General features: G+C 45.7%; 1 protein-coding gene across 1 annotated transcript in view; it reads right to left on the minus strand.

The window, feature by feature from the left end:
• The window catches only part of ITFG1 (integrin alpha FG-GAP repeat containing 1), a 123,015-nt gene that overhangs the window by 41,361 nt on the left and 54,488 nt on the right, over window positions 1-27,166 (minus strand). The window contains exons 9-10 of the mRNA XM_066349914.1: window positions 14,822-14,916; window positions 12,122-12,294 (exon numbers count right to left, since the gene is read on the minus strand). Of these exons, the coding sequence (XP_066206011.1) occupies window positions 12,122-12,294; window positions 14,822-14,916 (268 nt within the window). The remainder of the gene's footprint in view (window positions 1-12,121; window positions 12,295-14,821; window positions 14,917-27,166) is intronic.

The raw sequence follows: 27,166 nt of genomic DNA on the forward strand, positions 1-27,166 counted from the left end.
TCTCCACCCCTCCCTTTCTTCTTCTTCTTCTCTCTCTCTCTCTCTCTTTTCTCTTCCCTTCCTACAGACATGGCTTGATTGGATCGAGTTGGCCCCAGGTGCTGAGGATGGCTCCATGGTCCCTGCCTTAGGCACTAAAAAATGGCTCCAGTTGCAACAGAGCAAGGGCCCCAGATGGGCAGAGCATCACCCCCTAGTGGGCTTGCAGGGTGGATCCTGGTCGGGCCACATTCAGGAATCTGTCTCTGCCTCTCCTCTTCTCACTAAAATTAAAAAAAAAAAAAAAAAAAGAAGAAAATCTCAAATCAATAGACTCAGTTTCTTCCTTAAAAAACTGGAAACCGGAAGCCAATAAAATATGAAATAAACACAGGAAAGGAAATAGGAACAGAGGAAAGCAATGAAGTAGAAAACAGAAAAATATAGAAAATCAATAAAACAAAAGCTGGTTCTTTGCAAAGAACAATTTTAAAATTGATAAACCTGCAACCAGAATGGCTATTTAAAAACATTACAAAGAGAGAAAACACAAAGTAAAAATATCAGAAATGAGAAAAGGTAACATCACTATAGATTTTACTGACATTAAAAGAACAATAAGGGAATGTTATATAAAAAAAAAACTTTGTGCCAAAATAATTACAGGTTATATGAAATAGATTCTTTGGAAATCACAAACTACCAAAACTCACTCAAGAAGAAATAAACTGAAATTGTACTTTCAAGCCTTCTTAAAAAACCCAAACTCCAGGCCCAGATGGCTTCATTGATGAACTCTACCAAATATTTAGAGAAGTAATAACACTAATTCTATACAACCTCTTTAAAAACAGGTGAGGAAGACATACTTCCCAACTCATTCTATGAAGCCTCAGTTACATTTCAAAATGAGACATTACAAGAACACTACAGACCAATATTCTTTATGAACATGGACCCTTTTTCCTGCGAGGCAAGACCCTCTGCTCTCGCGACTTCCTCTCAGCCTGTACGACAGGTTCCGGCCGTTGTAAAGAGGCATGAAAAACAAAAGGCATCTCGGTCGGAAAGGAAAATGTAGTGTTTGATCCATAAATTATTTGACTGTCTATTTAGGACATCCTATAATATCTACAAAAAGAATCCCACTAGAATTAGTAAGTTGAGCTTGGTGGCCAAACACAAGATTAATATATAAAAATCAACTGTATTTAAAAAGTACCAGTTGTAATAGCATCAAAAAATTGAAATACTTGGGTCTCTGATGAAAGATGTACAAGTCCTGTACACTGAAAACTCTAACACGCTGCTGAGAACAAGGCCTCCAGTAGAAGGGGACAATCTCTCCCTCTACGGGTCAGAAGACTTGATACTGTTGAGATGTCAGTTATCCCTATACTGATTTACAGACTCAATGTAACATCAGTCAAAACCTTGGCACTTTATTTTTACTTTTTTTGCAGAAATTGAGAAACTGATCCTAACATTCATAGAAAATGCCAAGAACCTAGACAAAATGATGTGGGAAAAGAGTAAGTTGGAGGTCGTACACTGAGTTCACTACTCGTGAACCAGCAGTAATCACAGCAGTGTGGCACTGCTGCAGAAACGGAGAAGGGGTCACCGGGACAGAATGGGGGGGGATGGACCCACTGAGACATGACTGATTTTCACCAATAATCATGGGGGGGGGGGATGGACCCACTGGGACATGACTGATTTTCACCAATAATCATGGGGGGGGGGATGGACCCACTGGGACATGACTGATTTTCACCAATAATCATGGGGGGGGGGAAATGGACCCACTGAGACATGACTGATTTTCACCAATAATCATGGGGGGGGGGAATGGACCTACTGAGACATGACTGATTTTCACCAATAATCATGGGGGGGGATGGACCCACTGAGACATGACTGATTTTCACCAATAATCATGGGGGGGGGGTGGACCCACTGAGACATGACTGATTTTCACCAATAATCATGGGGGGGGGATGGACCCACTGGGACATGACTGATTTTCACCAATAATCATGGGGGGGAGATGGACCCACTGAGACATGACTGATTTTCACCAATAATCATGGGGGGGGGAAATGGACCCACTGAGACATGACTGATTTTCACCAATAATCATGGGGGGGGGGAATGGACCCACTGAGACATGACTGATTTTCACCAATAATCATGGGGGGGGGGAATGGACCTACTGAGACATGACTGATTTTCACCAATAATCATGGGGGGGGAAATGGACCCACTGAGACATGACTGATTTTCACCAATAATCATGGGGGGGGGGAAATGGACCCACTGAGACATGACTGATTTTCACCAATAATCATGGGGGGGGGAATGGACCCACTGGGACATGACTGATTTTCACCAATAATCATGGGGGGGGGGGATGGACCCACTGGGACATGACTGATTTTCACCAATAATCATGGGGGGGGGAAATGGACCCACTGAGACATGACTGATTTTCACCAATAATCATGGGGGGGGGAATGGACCTACTGAGACATGACTGATTTTCACCAATAATCATGGGGGGGGAATGGACCTACTGAGACATGACTGATTTTCACCAATAATCATGGGGGGGGGATGGACCCACTGAGACATGACTGATTTTCACCAATAATCATGGGGGGGGGGTGGACCCACTGAGACATGACTGATTTTCACCAATAATCATGGGGGGGGGATGGACCCACTGGGACATGACTGATTTTCACCAATAATCATGGGGGGGGATGGACCCACTGAGACATGACTGATTTTCACCAATAATCATGGGGGGGGGGAAATGGACCCACTGAGACATGACTGATTTTCACCAATAATCATGGGGGGGGGAGAAATGGACCCACTGAGACATGACTGATTTTCACCAATAATCATGGGGGGGGGGAATGGACCTACTGAGACATGACTGATTTTCACCAATAATAATGGGGGGGAAATGGACCCACTGAGACATGACTGATTTTCACCAATAATCATGGGGGGGGGGGAATGGACCTACTGAGACATGACTGATTTTCACCAATAATCATGGGGGGGGGATGGACCCACTGGGACATGACTGATTTTCACCAATAATCATGGGGGGGGGGGATGGACCCACTGAGACATGACTGATTTTCACCAATAATCATGGGGGGGGGAAATGGACCCACTGAAACATGACTGATTTTCACCAATAATCATGGGGGGGGGGAAATGGACCCACTGAGACATGACTGATTTTCACCAATAATCATGGGGGGGGGAAATGGACCTACTGAGACATGACTGATTTTCACCAATAATCATGGGGGGGGAAATGGACCCACTGAGACATGACTGATTTTCACCAATAATCATGGGGGGGGGGGAAATGGACCCACTGAGACATGACTGATTTTCACCAATAATCATGGGGGGGGGGGAAATGGACCCACTGAGACATGACTGATTTTCACCAATAATCATGGGGGGGGGGATGGACCCACTGAGACATGACTGATTTTCACCAATAATCATGGGGGGGGGGAAATGGACCCACTGAGACATGACTGATTTTCACCAATAATCATGGGGGGGGGGGAAATGGACCCACTGAGACATGACTGATTTTCACCAATAATCATGGGGGGGGGGAATGGACCTACTGAGACATGACTGATTTTCACCAATAATCATGGGGGGGGGGATGGACCCACTGGGACATGACTGATTTTCACCAATAATCATGGGGGGGGGAATGGACCCACTGAGACATGACTGATTTTCACCAATAATCATGGGGGGGGGGGAAATGGACCCACTGAGACATGACTGATTTTCACCAATAATCAAAGGCGAGTGAGTAGGGAAAAGGATGTCTTTTGAACAAACGGTGCTGAAACAATTCACCAAAAAATGAGACGGGACCCATACCTAGCACCGTGTAGAATGTATCATGTCAAGCTGGGTCACAGACATACATGTCAAAGGTAGAACTACACAAGTTCTCGGGGAGAGCATCGAAGGGAATCTGTGGGACGTAATTAGGTCAAGATTCCTCAGGCGTAACACTGACATTTACAAAGAACTGTGGTAACAAGACCAGAGCAGAACCCAAATGCCCATCAACATGGAAATGGATGCATCTGTACAAGGAAACTCTCCCCAGCTATACTAAGCAATGAACTGAAGATACATGTAAAAATATGGATGAGTCTCAACAGTATACCGCTGAGTCAAAGAGCATGTACTGCATGACTCCTGATATAAAATAGGAGAACACAGGCTAATCTCCAGGGACAGGCAGCAGATCGCGTTGCCTGTAAGATGGGGGAGGCGTGGGAGGCGGGGAAGGGTAGGTTACCAAGGGTTAAGAAGAAATAATTGCGGGTGATGGTATGTTCCACTTCTTGACTGTAATGGTATTTTCAGTTGTATGTCTATGGAAAAACACATCCATGCACATACTTTAAAGATATGCAGTTGACTCTGTCAAGTAAACCTCAGGCTGTTAAAAATATATGGTACCCCTTCATGAGAAAAACCAAAAACAAGCAGCAAAAGAAAAAATAAACGTGGCATCAACAATATGACAAGGGATTTCTATCTAGAATAGACAAATAATTCTTACAGCTCAGTAATAAAAAGACAAGTAAGAAAATTATAAAAACAAGCAATGGATCTAACTAGACAACCATCCAAGGAAGACGCACAGATGGCCACTAAGCAGGTGGAGGACGTGGGAGAACTGGAACCCTCACACACAGCTGGTGGGGAGGTCCGACAGGCAGCTGCCTCGGACAGCAGTCTGGCGCTTGCTTCCGTGAGTGGTTCAACATGGAGTTCCCCTGCTGGGTATACCCTACTCCTAGGGGTATGCCACGAAGAATAAAAGCATGCCCACACAAGAACGGTCTATGAATATTCACAGCAGTCTTATTCATACCAGCCGACAAGTAGAAACAACCCAAGCACCCATCAGCTAGTGAAGGAAGAAACTGCGGTCCAGTCACAGGAGGGGATACTCAGCAACAGGCAGAAGTCAGGTGTGACACACACAGGAAGAAACTGCGGTCCAGTCACAGGAGGGGATACTCAGCAACAGGCAGAAGTCAGGTGTGACACACACAGGAAGAAACTGCGGTCCGGTCACAGGAGGGGGTACTCAGCAACAGGCAGAAGTCAGGTGTGACACACACGGCCACACGGGTGGGCCTTGGACACACGACGCTAAGTCCAGCCTGTCACAGTGCCGCGGACCACTGGTCTGCGTTTGCAGAAAATGTCCAGATGGGCAGAACGACAGGAAGGGAGAGAAACCACGAGGCTTCCGAGGGCTGGTGGGATTGGAGAGAGATGGAGGGAGTGGGCCTCTTTTCTGGGATATGAAAAGTTCTAAAATTAATTGTGATGGGTGCAGAACTCTGTGAATGCACGAAAAGCCATGGAATTGTACGTAGTAGTGGAGTAAATTGTACGGTGTGAATCGTATCTCAGTAAAGCTGCTAGTACACAGAAATAGCTGCTAATTTTAACCCATGGGAGAAATAAACCACATCAGATGCTTCTTTTCTGAATAGGCTAATACTTACATAACTACCACATTGCCTGCTGAGGCTGGTGTGAGTTTCTCTTCAAAGGCTACATGAGATCGGTGTTGTTTCTCTTACAAACCCCTTGACAAAGTTTGGGTTCTTCTAGGCTGTTAATATGCTGCAGGCGTCTGACTTATTTCTCATTAAGAAAGGTAGCTGATGGATCATTTAACCTGGAGTCTGATTTTCTCCCTGGCTGCTCTTAGAGCCTGTGTACCCCCCTTCGTCATTCCCATCTCCAGGCAGTCCTGCTCGTCCGGGTGTCCTTAACTCTCTTCCTTCTAATTCCCCAACTTCATTACCAGCCAGGCTCCCACGGAGGGAGGGGAGCTTCGGTCTGGGGATATGTCTGCCTGCCTGCAGAGACCTTAAGATAGGCGGCTCTTCTACATACAGAGGAGAAACCAATTAAGAAGTCAGTCCATTAGAAATTCTCTAAAAATACAATTTTTTTTGAATTGCTGCTCTGAAACCTGTGCTGCTAGCTATTGGTAAATGCAAGAATCCTCAGCTAAGCTAATAGAGCAAAATAAAACTTACACTTTGAAGTGCAGTAGTAAGAATTATGGAAATGTTTCTGTAACACAGATCACTGCATTCTGAATAAGGTCCACCTGAGCTCCGGGCACAAGCAACACGTTTATTCCCCTGACATATCCATGTCATGTACGATATGAGGGTCAGTGGACGCACAGGCAGTAGATGTGTCTTGAATGAAAGGAGGAAGCATCTTTTTTAGATCAAGGCCAACTGAAAGGCAACCCTCAACAGACTGAATGTCACAAGTTCCTGTTGGCACTGGCTAACTGGCTCAGTAGATGGAGCGTCAGCCCGGAGTATGGTTGTCTTGGGTTTGATTCCTGGTCGGGACACACACGAAAAGTGACCATCTGCTCCTCTCCCTCTCCCCTTCCTCTCCCTCTTCTCCTCCTGCAGCCAGTGGCTCAACTGGTTTGAGTGTCAGCCCTGGGGACTGAGGATAGCTCGGCTGGTCCGAGCATTGGCCTCAAGCGCTAAAAATATTTAGCTCAGTTGATACGAGCATCGCCCCAGACAGGGGTTGCCGGGTGGATCCCGGTGCGGGGGCATGTGAGACTCTGTCTATCTCCCCTCCTTTCACTTTAAAAAAAAGTTCCTGTCAAAGATTTTGTCATGTTTCAATTCACCTTTATTTAAAAGTATTCCTTATAATATTAGAAAGGTTGGTGGCCACTACAACCTTTTCCTCCTAGATATTTTCATGTTTGTGTTTTTATCACGTAGAGCAAAATATAATGGTCATTTTATGCTAGGTGGTTAATGGTCTCAATAGGATATTCAGACACCAAAAGAGAGAAACTCATGGACATACCAACACATATAAAGTCCACATGCAGAAGGAACAGTGTCTGGTCAGGAAGCGACTATTTCTTGTTTACTTGGGAAGTCTGTGGGTGCAGTGAGGAGACCGGGAGCCGGGAGGGAGGGAAAGGGCTCACAGGTGGGGAGGGAGGGACGACGTCCGCAGGTCTGTTCTGTCTGAGCGACAGGGTGAACGCAGCCACCTGAGATGCCCTGGGGACAGGTTCAGGGGAGAGGCCTCTCGTCTCTCTCTTCTCTCGGGTTGAGGCACCGCAGGCAGCATGCCCGGGGAAGGTCTGGCAGGCAGTTAGAGGCATGGGAGGCCCGGGTACAGGGATTTAGAAGCCTGATGCTCCGGAGTGGCGAGTCACACAGCCCAAGTGGAGGCCGCACATTCAGAGTGAGAAGTGGGTTGAGAATGGAACGAACTCTCAGGAACACCAACACTGAAACGGGCCAGAGGAACAGGGGTCCTCAGAACAGGTGGCACAGGAAAAGACAGCTGCCCAGTCACCAAACATCCCTTCAGGGTTGGGAAGACCTGCACACAGAGTTTATGGAGACACCGGGGAAGGAGGCAGCAGGTGGAGGCTGCAGGAAGACCCCAGCCCACAGGAGAGAGGAGGGGTGACACGGGAGGGCATCAAGGAGGGGCGGGGAAACCCACGAGGAAACGGGAGAGTCATTCGGGGTACGGAGACGGGACCCGGATGAGCGAGGCGGCAGCGAGAAGGGAACAGAAAAGAGGCCCAGACACCCGTGCAGGAGGATTGTCCCACCTGGTGGAGGAGTCGGAGCTGACCCAGCGGGTCGCGGCTAATGTGATCGGGGCGGGGACACCATCTCAGGAGGAAGAGTCGGATGTGAGGGGAAGGGGAGTTATAATTCATTTGGTTGAGACAAGGCAAGTCTGGGAGATGGTTGGACATCCTAGGGGCAGACGAAACAAGGTCAGAGGTACAGATCTGGGAGCCGTTCACCTGGCAGGAAGGACCGCTGGCCTCAGCCTCATAAACCCGGACGGCTGAATGACCCAGCCGAGGGGAGGAACACGGGGCCAGACGTCGACAGCGGAGGGTTCTGCCTTGTGGACTGTCCTCAGGAAACCGGTGGGATTTTAAAATAATTCCCAAAACAACAGCCCATAATTATGAAAAATACATTATCTTACAGGGATGGAGAGAAACTTGTGTTACTCAATGTCAGAGATGCAAGTTTTTTGAGTATGTGAATGTTAGCTAAATATAACTCTTCCCACGTGTTTTTGTTTTGTTTTGTCTTTTGAATTATGCAGCCACTCCCCACACAGGCGATTCTTGCAGAAGAATTCCTGAGGGGTTTGAACATTATTGAAGAAGTGTCTCCTCTGGCCAGCTGGTTCATCTGCATAGATTATTTTTAGATAAATGTGTCAGTCATATTCATTTACAGATGAAGGTTTCAATGAAATTCAATCAAGGAATACAATTTCCTCTGTCGCCAGCCATATTTTGTGTTTACACCATATTCTAAAACCAATTTCTAGAAAATATTCATTATTTTATGAAAGGTAGGAAATTCTATGTACCTGAATACCTGTGAGGCAAAGGAACTAACCCCATTTAAGCTTCAATTTTATCTTCTTGGGAAAAGTCTGACAACATGCTGAGTTAAAATAATTATGTATTTTTTTAAAAGGGCATTATCCCATCAATGAAAATGCATTAGAATAAGACTAAACCAAGAATGTATACATAATCACCTACTAAACCCTTTATTAAAGAACAGGACAAAACGTTTAGATAATTAACTAAAATCCTGAAAAAAAGAAAAGCAGCTGTAACACAATTAATTAGTGCTTCTATAAAATCAAAAAACAGTTTCCTTGTCAGGTCTTTCTTGGCCCTGAACGACCCCAAGTGACCCAATGTAAGATGTATGCTCATTTCTAATGTTGACATAGATATAATTACGCTTACTGTCTGTAAACGTCTACCACACACAAAGCATATGCTGGGTGCAGACCATCGTTAGTGTGTAGTTATTAATACAACAGTGACTTACACAGAGTGCTACACAAAACTTTCTATGTTCAATTTAGGCACATAAAATTGCAAGGGACAAAATTATGTTATAATTAGCTTGCTAATTATATTTATTAGAAATATAATCCATGTATTTTTATTTCCATGTTTTATTTTATTATTTTTTCAGGTGAGAGGAGGGGAGACAGCGAGGTAGACTCCCACATGCACCCTAACCAGGATCCACCCCGCAACCCCATCTGGGACCAATGCTTGAGTACTGAGCTATTTTTAGCACCCGAGGCTGATGTGCTTGGACCAAGAGCTATCTTCAGTGCCTGGGGCCATGCTCAAAACAATCAAGCCACTGGCTGCAGGAGGGGAAGAGAGACAGAATGGCAGAAAGAGGGGGGCGAGGAGAAGCAGATGGTCACTTCTTCTGTGTGCTCTGACCAGGAACTGAACCTGGGATGTCCACAGACTGCCTGACACTCTATCCACTGAGCCACAGGCCAGGGCCTTAAAAATATTTTTTTATTGGTTTTTAGAGAGTGGGGTATGTGGAGGAGTGGGAAGTATCAACTCACAGTAGCTGCCTCCCATATGTACCTTGACTGGGCAAGCCTAGGGCTTCGAACCAGTGACCTCAGCATTCCAGGTCGAATGCTTTACCCACTGTGCCACTACAAGTCAGTGAATTTTTTTTTTTGTAACAGATTTTGAGGGGGGGGGGAGAGAATTGTTTTAACTTTATACCAATTATTTATTCAAATGTCTTTCTTTCCTTGTTTCCTGATATTCCTACTCTTTTTTGGTTCCATATAAATTTTAAGATTATTTGTTATAGTTCTGTGAAAAATACCATTGGTATTTTGATACAGTTTTCACTGAATTTGTAAATCACATTGGGACATTTTTACAATATTAGCTCTTCCTATCCATGACAATGGTATACCCTTCCATATTTATTTGTGTCTTCAATTTCTTCCACCAATGTCTTATAGTTTTCAATGTACAGGAATTTTACCTCCTTGGTTAAATTTATTCTTAGATATTTTATTCTTATTGAGGCAATTGTAAATGGGGGTATTTTCTTAATTTCTGTTTCTGGTAGTTCATTATTACTGTATAGAAACACAACAGATTTTTGCATATTAATTTTATAGCCTACAACTTCACTGAATTTATTTATTACCTCTAATAATAGTTTTTTGGTGGAATCTATATAGAGTTTTCTATAGATAGTATCATATCATCTACAAATAGTGACAGTTTTACTTACTCCTATCCAATTTGGATTTTTCTTGTGGTTTTGTGGCTAGGACTTCCAATACTATAATGAATAAAAGTGGAAAGAATGGGCATCCCTATCTTCTTCCTGAGCTTAGAGAGAACGCTTCCAGCATTTCATCATTGAATATGATGTTAGCTGTGGGTTTGGTCCATCTACACCCACTTCCTTGAGAGGTTTTATGATAAAGGGATGCTGAATATTTTGCATATGTTTTTTCTGCAACTATTGAGATGATCATATGATTTTTATCCTTCACCCCGTTTATGTGATATATATCATGCTGTTTAATTTGTGGATATTAAACCATCCTTGTATCCCTAGAATAAATTCCACTTGATTATGGTATATGATTTTTTCATGTATTGCTAAACTTATTTTAGCAATATAACACTAATATTTTGTTGAAGATTTTTGCATTGATGTTCACAGAAGATACTGGCTTATAATTTTCTTTTTTTGGTAATGTTTTCTCTGGTTTTGGTAGTAGGGCAATGTTGGCCTTGTAGAATGAGTTTGAAAGCTTCTCCTCCTCTTCAATTTTTAAGCGAGTTTGAGAAGAACAGGTATTAGTTCTTTGAATGTTTGGTAGAATTCACCTGGGAAGCTGTCTGGCTCTGGACTTTGGCTTTGGGGAACAGGTCTGTCCAGATTTTGTTTCTTTCTGATCCAGTCTTGGAAGAGTGTATGTTTTTAGGAATTTACCTACATTTCTAGGTTGTGCAGTTTGTTGGTGTGTAACTGCTGGTGGCACTGTCCTCTGACCCCTCACGTGTCTGTGCTGTCACCTCTCCTTCCTTTCTCATGCGATTTATTTGGGTCTGCTCTTTCTCTCTTGATGAGTCTGGCTGGCGATCTATCTACTGCCTTATCTTTTCAAAGAACCAGCTCTTGGTCTCTATTTCATTTATTTCTTTTCTTTTCTTTTTTTTTTTTTTTTTTTTTTTTTTTTCCATTTTTCTGAAGCTGGAAACGGGGAGAGACAGTTAGACAGACTCCCGCATGCGCCCGACCGGGATCCACCCGGCACGCCCACCAGGGGGCGATGCTCTGCCCACCAGGGGGCGATGCTCTGCCCATCCTGGGCGTCGCCATATTGCGACCAGAGCCACTCTAGCGCCTGGGGCAGAGGCCACAGAGCCATCCCCAGCGCCCGGGCCATCTTTGCTCCAATGGAGCCTTGGCTGCGGGAGGGGAAGAGAGAGACAGAGAGGAAAGTGCGGCGGAGGGGTGGAGAAGCAAATGGGCGCTTCTCCTGTGTGCCCTGGCCGGGAATCGAACCCGGGTCCTCCGCACGCTAGGCCGACGCTCTACCGCTGAGCCAACCGGCCAGGGCTATTTCATTTATTTCTGCTCTAACCTCTATCATTTCCTTTCTCTGACTCGCTTTGGGGCTTAGTTTGTTTTTTCCTGCTTCCTTCAGCAATGGGAAGTGCTTCGTTTACCTTCACCCCCTTTAATCTTCACTACAGCTCCACAACGGAGGGACCAAGTGCCTCTCGTTTTCGAGATGAGGCGTCTAGGCAATCTGCACAAGGTCACACGGGGAAGTCATGGGGCTGGGACGAAAGCATAGGCTTAGCTCTGAACCACCCTGGTCTCCCGTCTCACAATGTAACGGGTCATTCACGTATCAAAAATTCCGACATCTTAAAGATCAAGTTTTGCTGACTTAAAAATAAGTTTCTGACTTTGTATTAGATGTCAACTTTTGCTCTATAGAAAATAAATCGGTGAAAAAGAACAGGCATTCTAAGCAGCTGGGAGACGTTCAAGGGGCCACACTAGGAAGGGGACCTGGGCTCGTCTTTTTCTCCTTTAAGAGACTGCACCACGTTTAGGTGCTTTTCAGTTACAAAGTGTCGTGGTGACGGTATTCTACAGACACGTCTCACTTGACTAAACTCCTGTACCTGCCAGATGTGTTCTTCAGTATGGCGAGAGCATCTGGGTAGCCATCCATGTTGTAGTCTCCGATGTGAAGGGTGATGGGAGTGGGTATTTCCACTGGCGGCTGCTCCTGCACAGGTGGCACGAAGCCCCAGAGTGTGCCCTTGTTGCTGAAATCCTGTAAGACTGGGACCCACTATGAATAAGAGAAAAAGGTGAGATTTTACACAGTTATTTTAGAAAAAAATTCCATTGGTGAAACAGATGATCCCTTACAAGTCCTCATGATAAACACCATTTATTTAATAAGTTCTTTGCACCATACGGTAGGCGGTTATGATCTACTGTGATGAACAGGTGACTATACCCTGGAGAAAGGTTCTCGGAAACTGATCACTAGGCATCTGTCACTGAACTGGCACACAGGGCCTTGGGAGGTTTCTCCCAGACTCACAGAATCCTGGGGTTAAAATAACATTCATGACTACACAGCTGAACCGCCCATTTTAAAATCTGTGTTGACAGGAAATAAACCTCAAATATTTATAAAATTATAGCAAATGACAATATCTAATACTGATGCCCTTTCAGGAGGACCAGTTTAGGAAGGAAGTTAGAACGCCACAAAGTTCTATCTGGGCAACCTCGTGGTCCTGCTGTGCCCCTCACACGATGGTGACGTTAGCCATCACCCTCAGAGCCAAACGGTACCAGCCCTGACAAGTGCGACCTGCCCAGGAGAAGGAGCTTTGTCACCAAAAGAGCCAGAAGCTGTAATTTCAGTAACTTCTTTATTTTTATATAAATTATAATGAATAGAGAGAACAGGTTGATTTCAAAACAAGCTTTTCTCTTCTGAATGCCCAAATCTTCTCCTTTAATAACCCAACTCACACAAGCAATCTAAAGAGCAGAAAGGATGCCACAAGCACAGAAGTGTCTGCAGGGAGCGGGGAGGAGGGACACTGGCAGGTGACCTGGGGACCAGGCAGCAGCAGGCGCAGCCGGCTTGAAACAGCAAAAGGCCAGTCACACCTACTGATGGTTTTCTCCCTCAGGCGGGTGAACTACATTAGAAACGGCTTCTTGAAAAAGATTTAGTGCACAGGGTATCCTGAACATTTTCTGGGTTATCCAAAGAAAGCAGAATTTGCCATAAGAAAAAAAAAACCCTTAATGATAAAGACAAATTTATAGGAAACAAGTTGTTTTAAAAAACTTGTCTAGTGCTGGCCAGGTAGCTCAGTTGGTTACAGTGTCATCTGGATACACCAAGGTTGCAGATTTGATCCCTGGTCAGGGCATATGTAAGAATCAACCAGTGAATGCATAAGCAAGTGGAACAACATATCAATGTTCCTCTCTCTCCCTCTCTTTCTAAGATCAATAAAAAAATACTTGAAAAGCCTTGTATGTATCTTTATTCAATCTTTCATAAAGCAGGAAAGTATCATCAAAATGCTTTAATGTATCACTTGACTGAAAAAAATAGTTGCTTTTGTCTTGGAAGATGGGAAATTTCACAAAATGCCAAGTTATCACAACTTTCTGAAGAGGCTGACAGTTTATTAATGAGGATAAAGTATTCCTGTTAAGGTAAATGCCTTAGTCTAAAAGGTAAAAAGTTTTTTCATTAATGTGACATTCCCAACAGTCACCAGAGAACTATGACATTTATTCTTCCAGAAAGAGAGACACCTGTATAATTTGAAAATATTTTTACAGTAGTCTGTTACTTGAAGACAGGATATAATTACTAGGTTTACTTATACCTATGAACCAATGATGAGGTGTGATCTGACCTAATGTTTTCAGTGATTCAAAGTTAAAAAAAACTTGTAACAAAAGTTATGAGTGTAATAGGGAAACGTTTTTAGAATGCTGCCTGTATGAAGACTTGTTCTCTTCTTTTAATTTCTGTTGAATTTATTGGGGTGACGTTGGTTAATAAAATTATGTAGGTTTCAGGTGTACAATTCTGTAACAAGTCATCTGCCTATTGTGTATCGGTGTGCTCACCACCGGAGTCAGGTCCCCCCATCCCCGCTGACCCCGCTTCCCCTTTTCCGCCTCCCCAACCCCTCCCTCTCTGACAGTCACCACACTGCTGTCTGGAGACTTGTTTCCTTCAGCGTCTTAGTGTTGACTGTGATGTTTCTACTCACAAGGGCTACAAAAGTCAGTGTGTTCGTCTGTCCTCTGTTACCCCACTGGAACAGAAACCCGCTCCATGCCACCACTGTGTCGGGGTTCCTGTCAGGTGCTATCACCTCAGAGTCACAACCTCTCACCTCCTCGCTGATCCCGGCTGCGACTCTCAGACCCTCAACTGTTTACCTACGAGCTGCAAGGAAGAGGCAGCAGGAGAGACCAAAATCGGTCCTGATAGCACAAATAAAATCAAGATTAACCTGGAGAACAGATGTGGTGTTCTACAGAACACTTAGAGTTACGGGGTCTCACCTTTTCCCCAGCGTATAAAATGCTAACAGATCATTTAAGAGTGGGATTTTTTCACCAGAAATAATTATAAAAGCACTTTCTCCCTCAATAAACCAATTAAAGAAATAAACAGATTGAAATGCATTTCATTACAGTGAGGAAGTCAATAGTTTATTTTTGGTTTCATTCTGTCCTGATTCTTCTGATGATCTTTCCTGGCTCCGCTAAAGATTTTCCTTCAAGAACGTCATTCTCTGCACACTGGAAACACAGCCACGTACCTGCGTCGTCCCGGACTTCGCCAAGTAGATGGCACTTTTCTGGCACTTGTGATCTTCACAGACGGGCAGCAGGTGGTCCGTGTGTCCGTCTCCATCTGCGGAGAGAAACGCAGGAGTTTATTAGCAGCTGCAGACTCAAGTGTTCTCGCACGGCAGATTCAATTTCCCATTCGGTCAGAGTCTACAGCAATCTGGACAAACCGAAAAATTCGATGCATTGCTGTGTAATAAACGTGAGTCAATTAAAAAAATTACTCTTGCTTCCTATTACCTCAAGTGTTTCTTGTTTTACTTATTTTTATTGACTTTAAAGGGGGTATGGGGGGAGAGGGAGAGAGAAAGAGAAAGAGAGAGAGAAACACTGATTTGTCATGCATTTATTGGTTGACTGTTGTGTGTGCCCTGACCGGGGAGCAAACCAGCAACCTTGGTGTATTGGGACAACTCTCTTAACCAACTGAGCTACCGGCCAGGGCCACTTCTTGTTTTGAATTGCTCACTCTTCTGTGGCTGAATATCCAATGTTGAAGAAAAGACCTCATTTCAGGCTTTAATGTTAAAATCATCAATTTTTATAAACGTGGCTTTTGAGCTATTTACATAATTACCACTGCTGCCACTGGAGAAAAATAAGCATGTCACCAGTGACCCTGATTACACGGCACATTTCCAGTGTGTGTTTACACGCAAGTCATCTCCACCCATCTCTCCGAGTGTCTTGTACGGCGTGAACCTCAGTTGTCAGAAAGCTCGCAGCCCCTGGCTTCTGAAAAGCGATCACTTTATCGATCAAAAAGCAGGCGAAGTGGCTACAGATGTATTTCCCGCTGCCAGGGTTTCCCAAAGCTGCATGGTGCCTGCAAAGACCTCTAGAGATGAGGTCACGGAGGGACCTGGGACCAGCCCTTCCAGGGCTCCCTGCCACCTACTGTCCCTGTGCCTGATAGGGGACAGTGGGGACAGGTTTTAATACCCTTGACTTAAATTCCTACGGGGACATTGACCATGGAGTAGTCACCTAGGTTTTAAATTTGGGGCCTGAATTTGTGTTGCTTTTAATCCCTGATTTGCTATAGTTTAATGTTTAATTTAATGTCTGCCAAGACGGTGCCTTCCCTCGGAAGGATGTGTAAGGGTTAACAGTGGAGAAATGTGCGGGTTTCCATTCCGTGAAGAGACAGAGCTAGAATAAGGCTGTCTGGTCTCTCATAATGTATTCAAGAGGAAAAGAAGAATTCTAGGCCGAGGGGGATGAGAACCTGGCCAGTGGAAGCTGACCTCAGCAAGGTGCCCTTTACTTCAATGAAAAACTAAATATTTTCATTCGATTTCATGGTTTAATTACTGATGGTCCCGTGATGAGCATCGTTTGAGGGAACAGACCCGTCCGAGAGGAGGGCACCGTGTGGCTGAGCCGGTGGTGGGAAGCCCGCAAGCAGCCAGCGCCTGGACCGCACTCATCTGGACGACGGAGGAGGAAGCCGAGGGGACAGGACAGCAGGCGGGGCACTGGGACGCCGCAGGCTCCCCAAGGGCACAGACACACACCACGGCGAAGAGATACAAACACGGAGCTGGCCAAGAGGGAATGAAGTGCAAGTGCCATTTATAACCGGCTCCGGGAACAGCATCGGTGGGTGCCGTTAGAAACTAGACCATCTTATGACAGGTTATTTGGAGGAACTCGGCTAAGTCCTGCCCTTCACTTTTACCCCCAGGCGAGTAGGCGGAACCAGACTAGGATTACATTTTCCTGTAGTCCCTGGTTTCTCTGTCTTCCAAGCAGTGAGTGCCCTCCTTCCCACCAGAACTCTGGCCATGACTCAGCTGACATGCAATCTAATAAACTGGTAATGAACGCATGCCTTGTAGCACACCCTGATCAGCGGTCTTTCTGGATAAGGTCGCAGAAGTCTGGACCCAGAGAGCGTGCTCCCTAGCCCACGTTTCTGGGCTTGTCTTTACACTGAGGAGCGTGATAGACAGCCTTCTGAGAACCCAGCTTCATACTCAAAGGAAATTTCTCACTCTTCAACACAACACACTTTTAAAGTAATTTTATTTTATTTATTTATTTTTTTTACAGAGACAGAGAGAGAGTCAGAGAGAGGGATAGATAGGGACAGACAGACAGGAATGGAGAGAGATGAGAAGCATCAATCATTAGTTTTTCGTTGCGACACCTTAGTTGTTCATTGATTGCTTTCTCATATGTGCCTTGACCGCGGGCCTTCAGCAGACTGAGTAACCCCTTGCTCGAGCCAGCGACCTTGGGTCCAAGCTGGTGAGCTTTGCTCAAACCAGATGAGCCCATGCTCAAGCCGGCAACCTCGGGGTCTCGAACCTGGGTCCTCTGCATCCCAGTCCGACATTCTATCCACTGCACCACTGTCTGGTCAGGCAACACAACAAACTTTTAAAGCTTATATGTTTCACCTTTCTGTATGTGTTTTCTTCAAAACAAAAAACTTATTTGGAAAGAATATATGAAGTACAGAACTGTGTTGTAGAATTGGGCACTTGAAACCTGTATAATTATATAAATTCAACTAAAAAAAGGAATCAAGCTTAAAATTGCAATAGTAAAAACAGTACAAGGAATGCCTGTTCATCCCTTCACCAGATCTGCCCATTGTTAACATCTCATTCCATCTGTTTTACCATTTGTGTGCTCCTCGAAATCAATCTTTTTCTGAACCACATACATAATCCTATAATTATGGCCCTTTACCCCGAAGTACTTGAGCGTGTACTTCTAGTAACATTCTCTTACATAACCACAGCAGTTACCAACTCATACAGATAGAGTACCTTTCCTTCCTATACCATGTACAGGGTGGGGCAAAAGTAGGTTTACCATTGTCAGTACATGAAACACAGTTTATTCTTTTTTTTTTTTTCTGTAATTTTCTGAAGCAGGAAACGGGGAGAGACAGTCAGACAGACTCCCGCATGCACCCAACTGGGATCCACCCTGGCACACCCACAAGGGGGCGACGCTCTGCCCACCAGGGGGTGATGCTCTGCCCCTCTGGGGGCGTTGCTCTGTTGCAACCAGAGCCACTCTAGCGCCTGGGGCAGAGGCCAAGGAGCCATCCCCAGCGCCTGGGCCATCTTTGCTCCAGTGGAGCCTTGGCTGTGGGAGGGGGAGAGAGAGACAGAGAGGAAGGAGAGGGGGAGGGGTGGAGAAGCAGATGGGCGCTTCTCCTGTGTGTCCTGGCCGGGAATCGAACCCGGGACTTCTGCACGCCAGGCCGACGCTCTACCACTGAGCCAACCGGCCAGGGCCGAAACACAGTTTATTCTTGTTATTATTTATTAATTGCTGTATTGTTCATTTGTAAAGCTACTTTTGCCCACCCTGGATGTTTCAATCTTGTCCACTGACCTAATCATGTCCTCTACAGCATTTTAACTTCTCAAACACAGGGTGTGGTCCAGGGGTAGGAATGGCATTTGGTTATTATTTTATTCTCCTTTAATCTGGAGTATTTCCACAGCCTGCCTTTGTTTTTTATAATATGCATATTTTTATTTATTTTCTCTCTTTTTAAACCTCTGATTACAGGAATATTTTACTTTTTCATAAGGTATTCCTAAGGAAGAAAGTAGTTTCAGAAAAATAACTTTGACATGAGTCACAGGTACAAGGCTAAGAACTGGAATTTGTTCAAGCCGACTCTCTGAGAAATCACATCACTGTCAGCAGACGTGAAGAGTGTCACACTGAGGGAGGTACCCGTCTGTCAACCAGGCACACATCCCTTAACGAATCCCAGGACGCAGTATCTGTGGACTGCCTTCTCCTCGCGACCTCAGGACAGTGATAGCAAGTTTTCCTGAAGGCCAAACTCCTTCTGCGAGACTCAACAGCACGGCAGCAGGAGGAATGGCATTTCGGTGTAAACTGGGGCCTGGACAGGCTGCTCACGGGGCTGAGCGTGCGGGGAACAGCGCTCTCTGCCGTCAGGGTCAGCTCTTTCCAGGGCAGGTACGGACGTCTGCCGGAAAAGACCGAGCGGTTCAGGCCAAGGTTCTCAGAAGTGTTCATTTTAAAACCAAGAGGACACTAAAATAAAGTTATTGTTCTTACAAAAATGGATTGTTAATGAATCTCTGTATAACGGTTTTTCTGTTTTTAATTAAGTGGAGACAAAGAAGAAGATGCCCGTAGGAAAGGGTTGTGTCTATATTATTAATTCTCTTAAACGTTTGTAAGAATCCACCTGTGGGACTTCAGCAGGTCACAAGGCATTGTTCTGGCCCCAGATTACAGACCCAGCTCTGTAAATGACAATTTCCCTGACGCAGCGACTCTCCAAGTGTGGTCCCCTGTCCCACAGCCTCCGCAGTATCGCCTGGGGCTTGTTGGACGTGTGAGGGCTCGGACCCGCCCAGAGCCAGTGAGTCGGGCCCTGAGGGAGAGCCCAGCTCTCGTTATGTTCATAATCCCCCCCGAGAAGGGGCGAATGGGACTTCACTGTTGTCTTAAGCTTCAGTTTTCTTAATAATGATGTCATTGGTCTTTTCCTTGTCAATTTGTAAGAGTCCTTTCTACATTAAGAAAATCATTCTTCTGTCTGTGATTTATTATTTTCCTTTATATCTTCTAAACTTTTCTAATAACTGGTAAAGGCCTTTCTAACTCACAGTACCATGGGACACTGCTTCTACAAGTGAGTCTTGGATGCCCCTGGAATTCACTTTAGCGCAGATGTGGTAGGACCCCACCGCATTTAGGGTCAGATGCACATTACTGTGCCGCACCACTTGCTGAAGGAGCCACGGTCTTCAGAGAAGAAACTCAACACCTCTTGTACTAATTCCTGTTTATCTGCGGGATGATCAGGCTGCCCTGGGCCTCCGTGAGGACTGGTTACATGAAGATGCCCCTGTCGCAGCACGCTGCCACGGGCACTCGGGACAGAGGCGTCCTGGCCGAGCAGGTGGGCAGAGGGATGGCAAACGCGCAGCCGAGGACAGCGAGCTGCTTCTCCCTTTTCCAGCCCTCGATCCCCCCTCCCCCGGGGCTGGCCGCGCCACCACAGGAAACACTCACATGGCTATGCGTGAAAAATGAAAGCAGCAATTTAGGGTTTGACGAATGTTACTCCTTAGATGGAGGGAAAAAAAGTTGTAAGTAGAATGGCTAAATATTTTGATCTGGAACTCGGAACTCAAAGTTCAATAATAAAAATAAATCAAATGATTTCTGAATTACAGAGAGGAACATGTCATGACAGCTCAAACGGAGTAAGTCAAAATGACTCCTTCCACCGTCTGGAAAATTTATACTCATGGCGGGCCACAGCATGCACAAGATAGAGACACTGCGAGTCACACGGCTAACTAGTGGTAGAAAGTTCTCAGCAGATTTCAAGGGTTTCTTTAGTTTAACATGTGGGACCTAAAGCTAAAAGATTTCTCTACAGGATTTCTAAATCTGAATTTCCTGCTAAAACAGAAGCAGAGTAAGGGGAGAAATGACAGCTTTCCGTCACATCTGTCAAAAGACACATGAGACATACGACAGGTAATGTATCCATGTATGAAATGACACATTTGTGGTTCATTAATACAAAGCTGGAAATACATATACTGAAATTAAAACTTACCGAAACCCAATTTTCCTTCTACTTCCACAGTGATATATAACGTATGTCACTTTATACTTTCAGAAGCGTGCATCATTACCAAGAGAAATCACTGGTACAGGAGTTTGCTGAATGTGATGTAAAAATCATTACAATATCACAGCTCGATTAGATTGTTTTTAGGAAGACAAAATTCAGAATTTCAAAATGAACTTCTCATCTAGCAAAATGTATTAACATTGTATTAACCACAATATAAAATGGTCAAGTAGTTTTATAACCTCATGAAGTAAACGGAGGAGCTGGGATTCACAGCACGGGCTGCCCAGCTGCAGTCAGGACCACGCAACGTTGCTGTAAGCCCCCCCTGCAGAGGGGACAGGAGCCCTCCCCCTTGTTGTTTTAAAGGATTGGCCCTCTTTTTCTTGTTCTTCAAACAGAAAAACAAATGTATTCATCATTGTTTGGATATTTACTAAGCAATACTAAGCCTTGCAAAACACAAAGTCTCAAATTTAGATTTCAAAAGTCAACAAACTATGATGTCCACAGCTGCATGCCTTCACTGTAGATTAAACAGTGTCTTATTAACTTAGATGCCCACAACAACACTTAAGACATAGCAGTCACCACACTGCTAGACTGGCCCACCGTAGGCCTTGTGAAATAACAGTGTTAGTATGTGAAAGAGCCTTCTGTTGTGTTCCACTCATCTGGTCACGCATTCTGCGAAGTACAATGACATCCACTGATTGTTAGTCTCATCCAAAGACCCTCTCCTTAGCACAGGAGTATATTTTTTCTTAGTTCCTTGATAAATGATGTTATTTCCTGGCATGATGAGTTATAGTTACAGACAATTACATTTTGTTCTATATTAAACAAACGCTTGAATCTAGGGGCAGTGAACCCTTAAAAAAATCCTAGAGCAAGTAATTTCAGACTTTTTTCCCATGATTCATTTCCTGAAGCCTTGTTTCTAGGCAAATTACCCATCTCTGTGGGTGGAGAACTGTCAGCTGGGCGCAGTGCTGACACTTGGGTCTGTGTAGCTTCACCTCCAACAACCAAGACGTGGCTGCAGCCCCTTCCTGATGCTGAGCTCTAGCAAGTCCTCAGGGTCCACAGTAGTATCATCTCTTAAATGGGGCCCATCTGATGGCATTACTGTCTCCACACACAAGTAGTATGACCAGAAAACAATCTAAATACAGTATTCTGAGTTGAGAAAAAATACAGTTTTTTAAGAACTTATTTAAAATGAACTTGAATTACAGACCTAAATGTAAGCAGTAACACTAAAAAACTCAGAGAAGAAAGCAAGGAGAAAACCCTTTTGCCCGTGGGCTATGCAAAGATTCCTCAGAGATGCCGCTAGCAGCACTACCCACAAAAGCAAAATCCGATGAACTGGACTTCGTAAAAACTTTAAATGTTTCTTCTTCAAAAGATTCTACAAGGAAACTGAAAAGACAAGCCACAGGCTGGGAGAAAAGATTTGCATATCATACATTTGATACTAGATTTGCATAGCAAATACACAAAGAAGTCCTGTGAGTTAATAATAAGACACACAGACAATGGAAAGAATGCACAAAGAACTAGAGTCGACATTTCACTGGAGAAAGTGTCCAAATGTCAAATAAACACAAAAAGATGCTCAGCATCGCTTGTCGTCACAGGGAAATGAGGACAGAAGGCAACATAAGAATCCAAGACACAGCCAACAGAATGGCTGTAATAAGAGAGAGTGACCATACTAAATGCTGCAAAGGCGGCGGGGCACCCAGGACCCGCAGCACCTTCCACAGGTGCATCCACTTTGGAGGAGAGTTGGGTAAATTCTGAATGTCAGCACCAAGTCTTTTAAGCCTATGTTCGCAGCCGTATTGTTCATCAGGACTCCAAACTGGAAACATCCTCAACTGCTCGTCAATGGGTGACATAGGTAAAATAAGCTGTGGGACACGAGACAATGAAGTGTCACTCAGCATCGAGAAGGAGCACAGCACTCATACATCCTACCACATGAATAGACTTCAGAAACAATGCTGACCGCAAGTCAGAAACAGGACATGATTCCATTTATATATGATATATACAATTTCTAACACAGGCAAAATTACAGAGAGAAAGTAGAACAAGTGACGTCAGCAGAATGGTAGACTAAATAGCTCCAGACAATGAAAGAAAAATCGAGCAGAAACCAATTTGTAGGAACTCTGAAAATGCTCAAAGGCTGACAGCAACCCAGCAAGCGCTGAGTTTAAAGACAAACAGAAAGCCAGGTTGAAATGGCAGGGCCACGCTGCAGCCTGTCTCTGCACGGGCCCCGCGCTGTATGCAGCCTGTCTCTGCACGGGCCCCACGCTGTATGCAGCCTGTCTCCGTGTGGGCCCCGTGCTGTATGTAGCCTGCCTCTGCACGGGCCCCACGCTGTATGCAGCCTGTCTCTGCGCGGGCCCCGCGCTGTATGCAGCCTGTCTCTGCACCGGCCCCGCGCTGTATGCAGCCTGTCTCTGCACCGGCCCCACCCCTCTTGGAAGCACTGGCTTGCTGAGGCAGCAGCAGATCGTGTGTGTGTGTGTGTGTGTGTGTGTGTGTCTCTCTCTTTCTCTCTCTCTCTCTTTTCCTCTCTCCCTCCCTTCCTCTCTCCCCACAGCCCCCCAGTGGGAGCTCCTGCCAGAGACAACAGAGCAGAACGGATTTGCAAATTACCGTCTCTGTTTGCTCTCCCCTGTCTGGGGGCTCCCGAAGGAGAGATGCCAGGTACTTGTCCTTTTGTTTGTTTTTGGCTGAGACTCAGGCCAGAAAGGCAGTGGGCACTGCTCAAAAATACTGCAAGGCCCACAGATGCCTGGGGCAAAAGGTCAAGACAGCCTGGCCAGAGGGTGGCAAAGTGGATAGAGCATCAGCCTGGGGCACTGAGGACCCAGCTTCGAAACCCTGAGGTCGCCGGTTTGAGTGCGGGCTCACCAGCTTCAGCAGGGGTTACTGGCTAGAGCATGGGATCACAGACATGACCCCATGGTCACTGGCTTGAGCCCAAGGTTGCTGGCTTGAGCAAAGGGTCACTGGCTTGGCTGGAGCCCCCTGGTCAAGGCACATATGAGAAAGCAATCAATGAACAACTAAGGCACCGCAACTAGGAGTTGATGCTTCTCATCTCTTACCCTCCCTGTCTGTCCCTGTCTCCCTCTGTCTCTCTCTGAAGAAGAGACATACCACTGGCTGCCTGTAAAGCGTGGGAAGGAAAGACGGAGGAGAACCTGGGGCAACCAGGACATTTAAGGGCACCTGTGTATGGGTACAGGTGGGGGGTGAAGTTAAAAAGCCACGTGTGCCCCAGCCAAGACACACACATGCTTGAGGACCTGAGAAGACCCGAGTGTTCACCCTGGGCTGCTCGCAAGCCTCAGCAGGGGGGCAGCTAAGCTCTGAGGCGTGTTCTTGCACAGAGCCAGCGTGCAGAGACCAGGAGAAGGGAGTTTTCCTTTCTTCTCTGCTTTTCTTTTTCTCAGCCACTGCTATTCAAGGGAATCTGTCAAACATTCGTGGAGCATGAGCTGAAGGAACAGGAGGCTTCAGAGGCTGTACGTGACAAGTCTTTGTGAAAACAGCCTGGCAAAGTGCCCCAACAAAGGGACTACCACAGCCCTGAGCCCGGGGGAAGGGTGAGAGTCTGATCTCCAGCATAACCACATTGTAATATTCAAGTGTTTACAACAAAAATCTCAAGGCATACAAAGAGACAGGAAAGGGTAGCCCAGTCAAAGGAACACGATCAATGGACAGAAACCATCCTGGAGGAAGCCCAGATATCAGACTTTAAGTACTTTAAATATAATATTCATATATATTCATGGCATTTCATAATACCATGCACCATTAAAAAATTAAAATAATTGTAGTCTTGAGGACATATGTCAGAGATACCTTTACCAAAACCAAAACCAAAACCAAAACCAAAACCAAAACCAACAAACTGTCTCACCGAGCAAGGCAGGACTCTATCCTACACCATCCTGGACCTCGAGGCTCCAGGATCTCGGCCCCCAGTTTTCCCAATATTCATACACCTTAAAAGAAACAGGTACTGCCTGGTCTGCTTTAAATGTCGAGGATATATAAAATCAAGACTCCGACACAGCGATTTTATAATCTGTATAAGAATTACCAGTTCCATTCAGAAAGCATTCTAAGTATTTATCAGAATCACCCCGGCCTCTGTGAGCAGAACCTCCGGGACCGACTGCTTTGCTCTGGTACCACTGCGCTGCGCCCACTGCAGTGACCCGGAATGAAGGGGACATGGACGGGCTGGGCTCACACTAGGACACTCGAAGACTGTCTCATCACCTTACGTGCCATATGGCACTGTGCACACAGAACACACGTCAGTTTCACCAACAGTTTATACCAGTGTTGCCTTTCTTCAGTGGGCCTGAGGGAGACAAGGGTCCAGCAGCTGTGAACGGGAACTGTTTAAGCTGGCTGCACTGACAGAACAAAACTGTCACTAGAAACATCCAAAAGGGTAGTGAGAAACTGTGCAAATACAGTGGTCTGTTTAATTGTCAAATAACATGAATACTACAGATAGTGCATGTTGTCAGAATTCCGGAAAAGGTAACAGGAGGACAAGAATGACCATTTATAAGGACCCAGGCGGTCTCCTACTAAATCAGCCCCCATCTGTTTTAGAGATTCAGAACAATTTTTAGTTCAATCACTTAAATCAAAATGAACAAAATTAATGTTAGATCAGTCCTTATCATGTGAATGATACTCAGAAATTCTGGTTTAGACTTACGGTTAAAGATACTTAAGACGTGTTCTAATAATAAATCTGGGCTCAAGTCTTCAAAACTGATGAGTTACATCAAATAGAAAGTTTTTCACTTAATTAAGTTATTCATTCAAAATGCCTCATGGAGTATTTACAATGTGGCTGCCAGCGCTCCAGGCCTGAGATGCAGCAATGAATAAAACATGGCGACGGGGTCTAGTTCAGGGAGAGCACGAGTCAAATGGACAGTATGTCAGGCAGTGTTAAATGCTACGGAGAAAAATGAGAGGGAAGGAGGTCAGGGGTGGTGCTGGCCTGCTGGACGAACACCAAAGAGGCCAGCGCGCTGGAATAGTTCCATTTACAGTGTTCGGAAGGTGGGCTACTCCTGGCCAGGTGCCCCCTCATTTATTACCCTCCTTCTAAGACACTCACACAGGGCTTCACTGACATCTCACTCTGTGTCTCTCCAGGGCTTGTACTTCCCACTTGTACTTTGTTTTAGTCTCTAGTGGCCATCTCAAACCTAACGCGCCCGGAACAGAACCATGAACAGAACTGCAAAGCTTCCCTGCCTACGCCCTTCCTGTCTGAGCGGACGGTGTCACCGCCCGCACAGCTGTTCAAGCCCCAACTCGAGAAGCCACCCTTTCTCCTTCCTCTCTTCCCTCCAACCTCCAGTTCCCCAGCAGGTCCTGGCAGCCCCGTCTCCAATATGCCCCGAGAACTCCTCCTCTCCATCCCAGTGACTGCGCTGGCCCGAGCCATCACAGCCTCTGCCTGGTTAACTGCCTATCCTCTTAGCGAGTCTCCCTGGAGCTCCCGAATACAACCAGAATGAAAGCCAGCTGAGCAAGCTTCGGTCTGCACCATCCAGGACACTGTCTTCAAGGGTTCAGCATTCTCCAACATGCTCACAATGTTCACGAATGACAACACTTTCTACTTTCCTTAGCTCCTTTATTTCTTAGAGGGTTACTCAGGAGACTGGCCGACGATTCCCTGGCCTCACGCTTGAAGAATAGGGTGGTCTCCTTAGGATGATTGGACATACAAGAGTTTGCATCAGAGTCAGACGGACACACTTATATATTATGAAATCTGCAACAGGATTTAATAGAAAGAAAATGCTAATATTCTGTTAAGGTTCTGGTTTTCTCTTCAGCTCTGTAGCTTTTTATTAATTTCCAGTACATCCGGCATTAGATACAAAATTAACATGTTTATGTCTGGTTGTCTGTAATTTTTTTCTTTGATAAAAAAAAAGTACACTTTATTTTTCTGGACATTTTTTCCTATGTAATGTATTAAAGAGATACCACCTAATTTGTAGAAACTCTAGAATTTGGTATTCTGAGCCTATCTAGAAAGAGGCTCAACAGAGTCTGAAAGGGGAACACACAGCAGGGTAACATGCGAAACCTGTGTCCTCCGTGACTGCTTAGCTGGTGAGGGGCTCACGGCAGGAGGCAGCCAGCACCCCGCCCAACGCTAACCAGCAGCAGCCACCAGGCCTCGGCTCGGGGACTGCCACAGAGCTCTGCAAAGGGTCCCTTCTGGGCCCCCAGCACCTGCTAACCTGCACAAATGAAGGCTTCTCTTGGTCACCCTCACGCATCCCATTTTGCGGGCCAATGGCTTCTGAGCGCCTTTCAGCACTCCTCCCCCTCCCGGCCCTCCCCTCCCACCCTCTCTCCTGGAGGGCTCGAGGGCTGACCTCTTCACTCTCAGCACTCCTCCCCCCCCCACGGCGGCCCTCCCCCCCCACCCTCTCTCCTGGAGGGCTCGAGGGCTGACCTCTTCACTCTCAGCACTCCTCCCCCTCCCTCCCTCCCCCCCCACCCTCTCTCCTGGAGGGCTCGAGGGCTGACCTCTTCACTCTCAGCACTCCTCCCCCTCCCTCCCTCCCCACCCACCCTCTCTCCTGGAGGGCTCCAGGGCTGACCTCTTCACTCTCAGCAC

This window comes from Saccopteryx leptura, chromosome 9, assembly GCF_036850995.1.
Source record: "Saccopteryx leptura isolate mSacLep1 chromosome 9, mSacLep1_pri_phased_curated, whole genome shotgun sequence".
Lineage (NCBI taxonomy): Eukaryota > Metazoa > Chordata > Mammalia > Chiroptera > Emballonuridae > Saccopteryx > Saccopteryx leptura.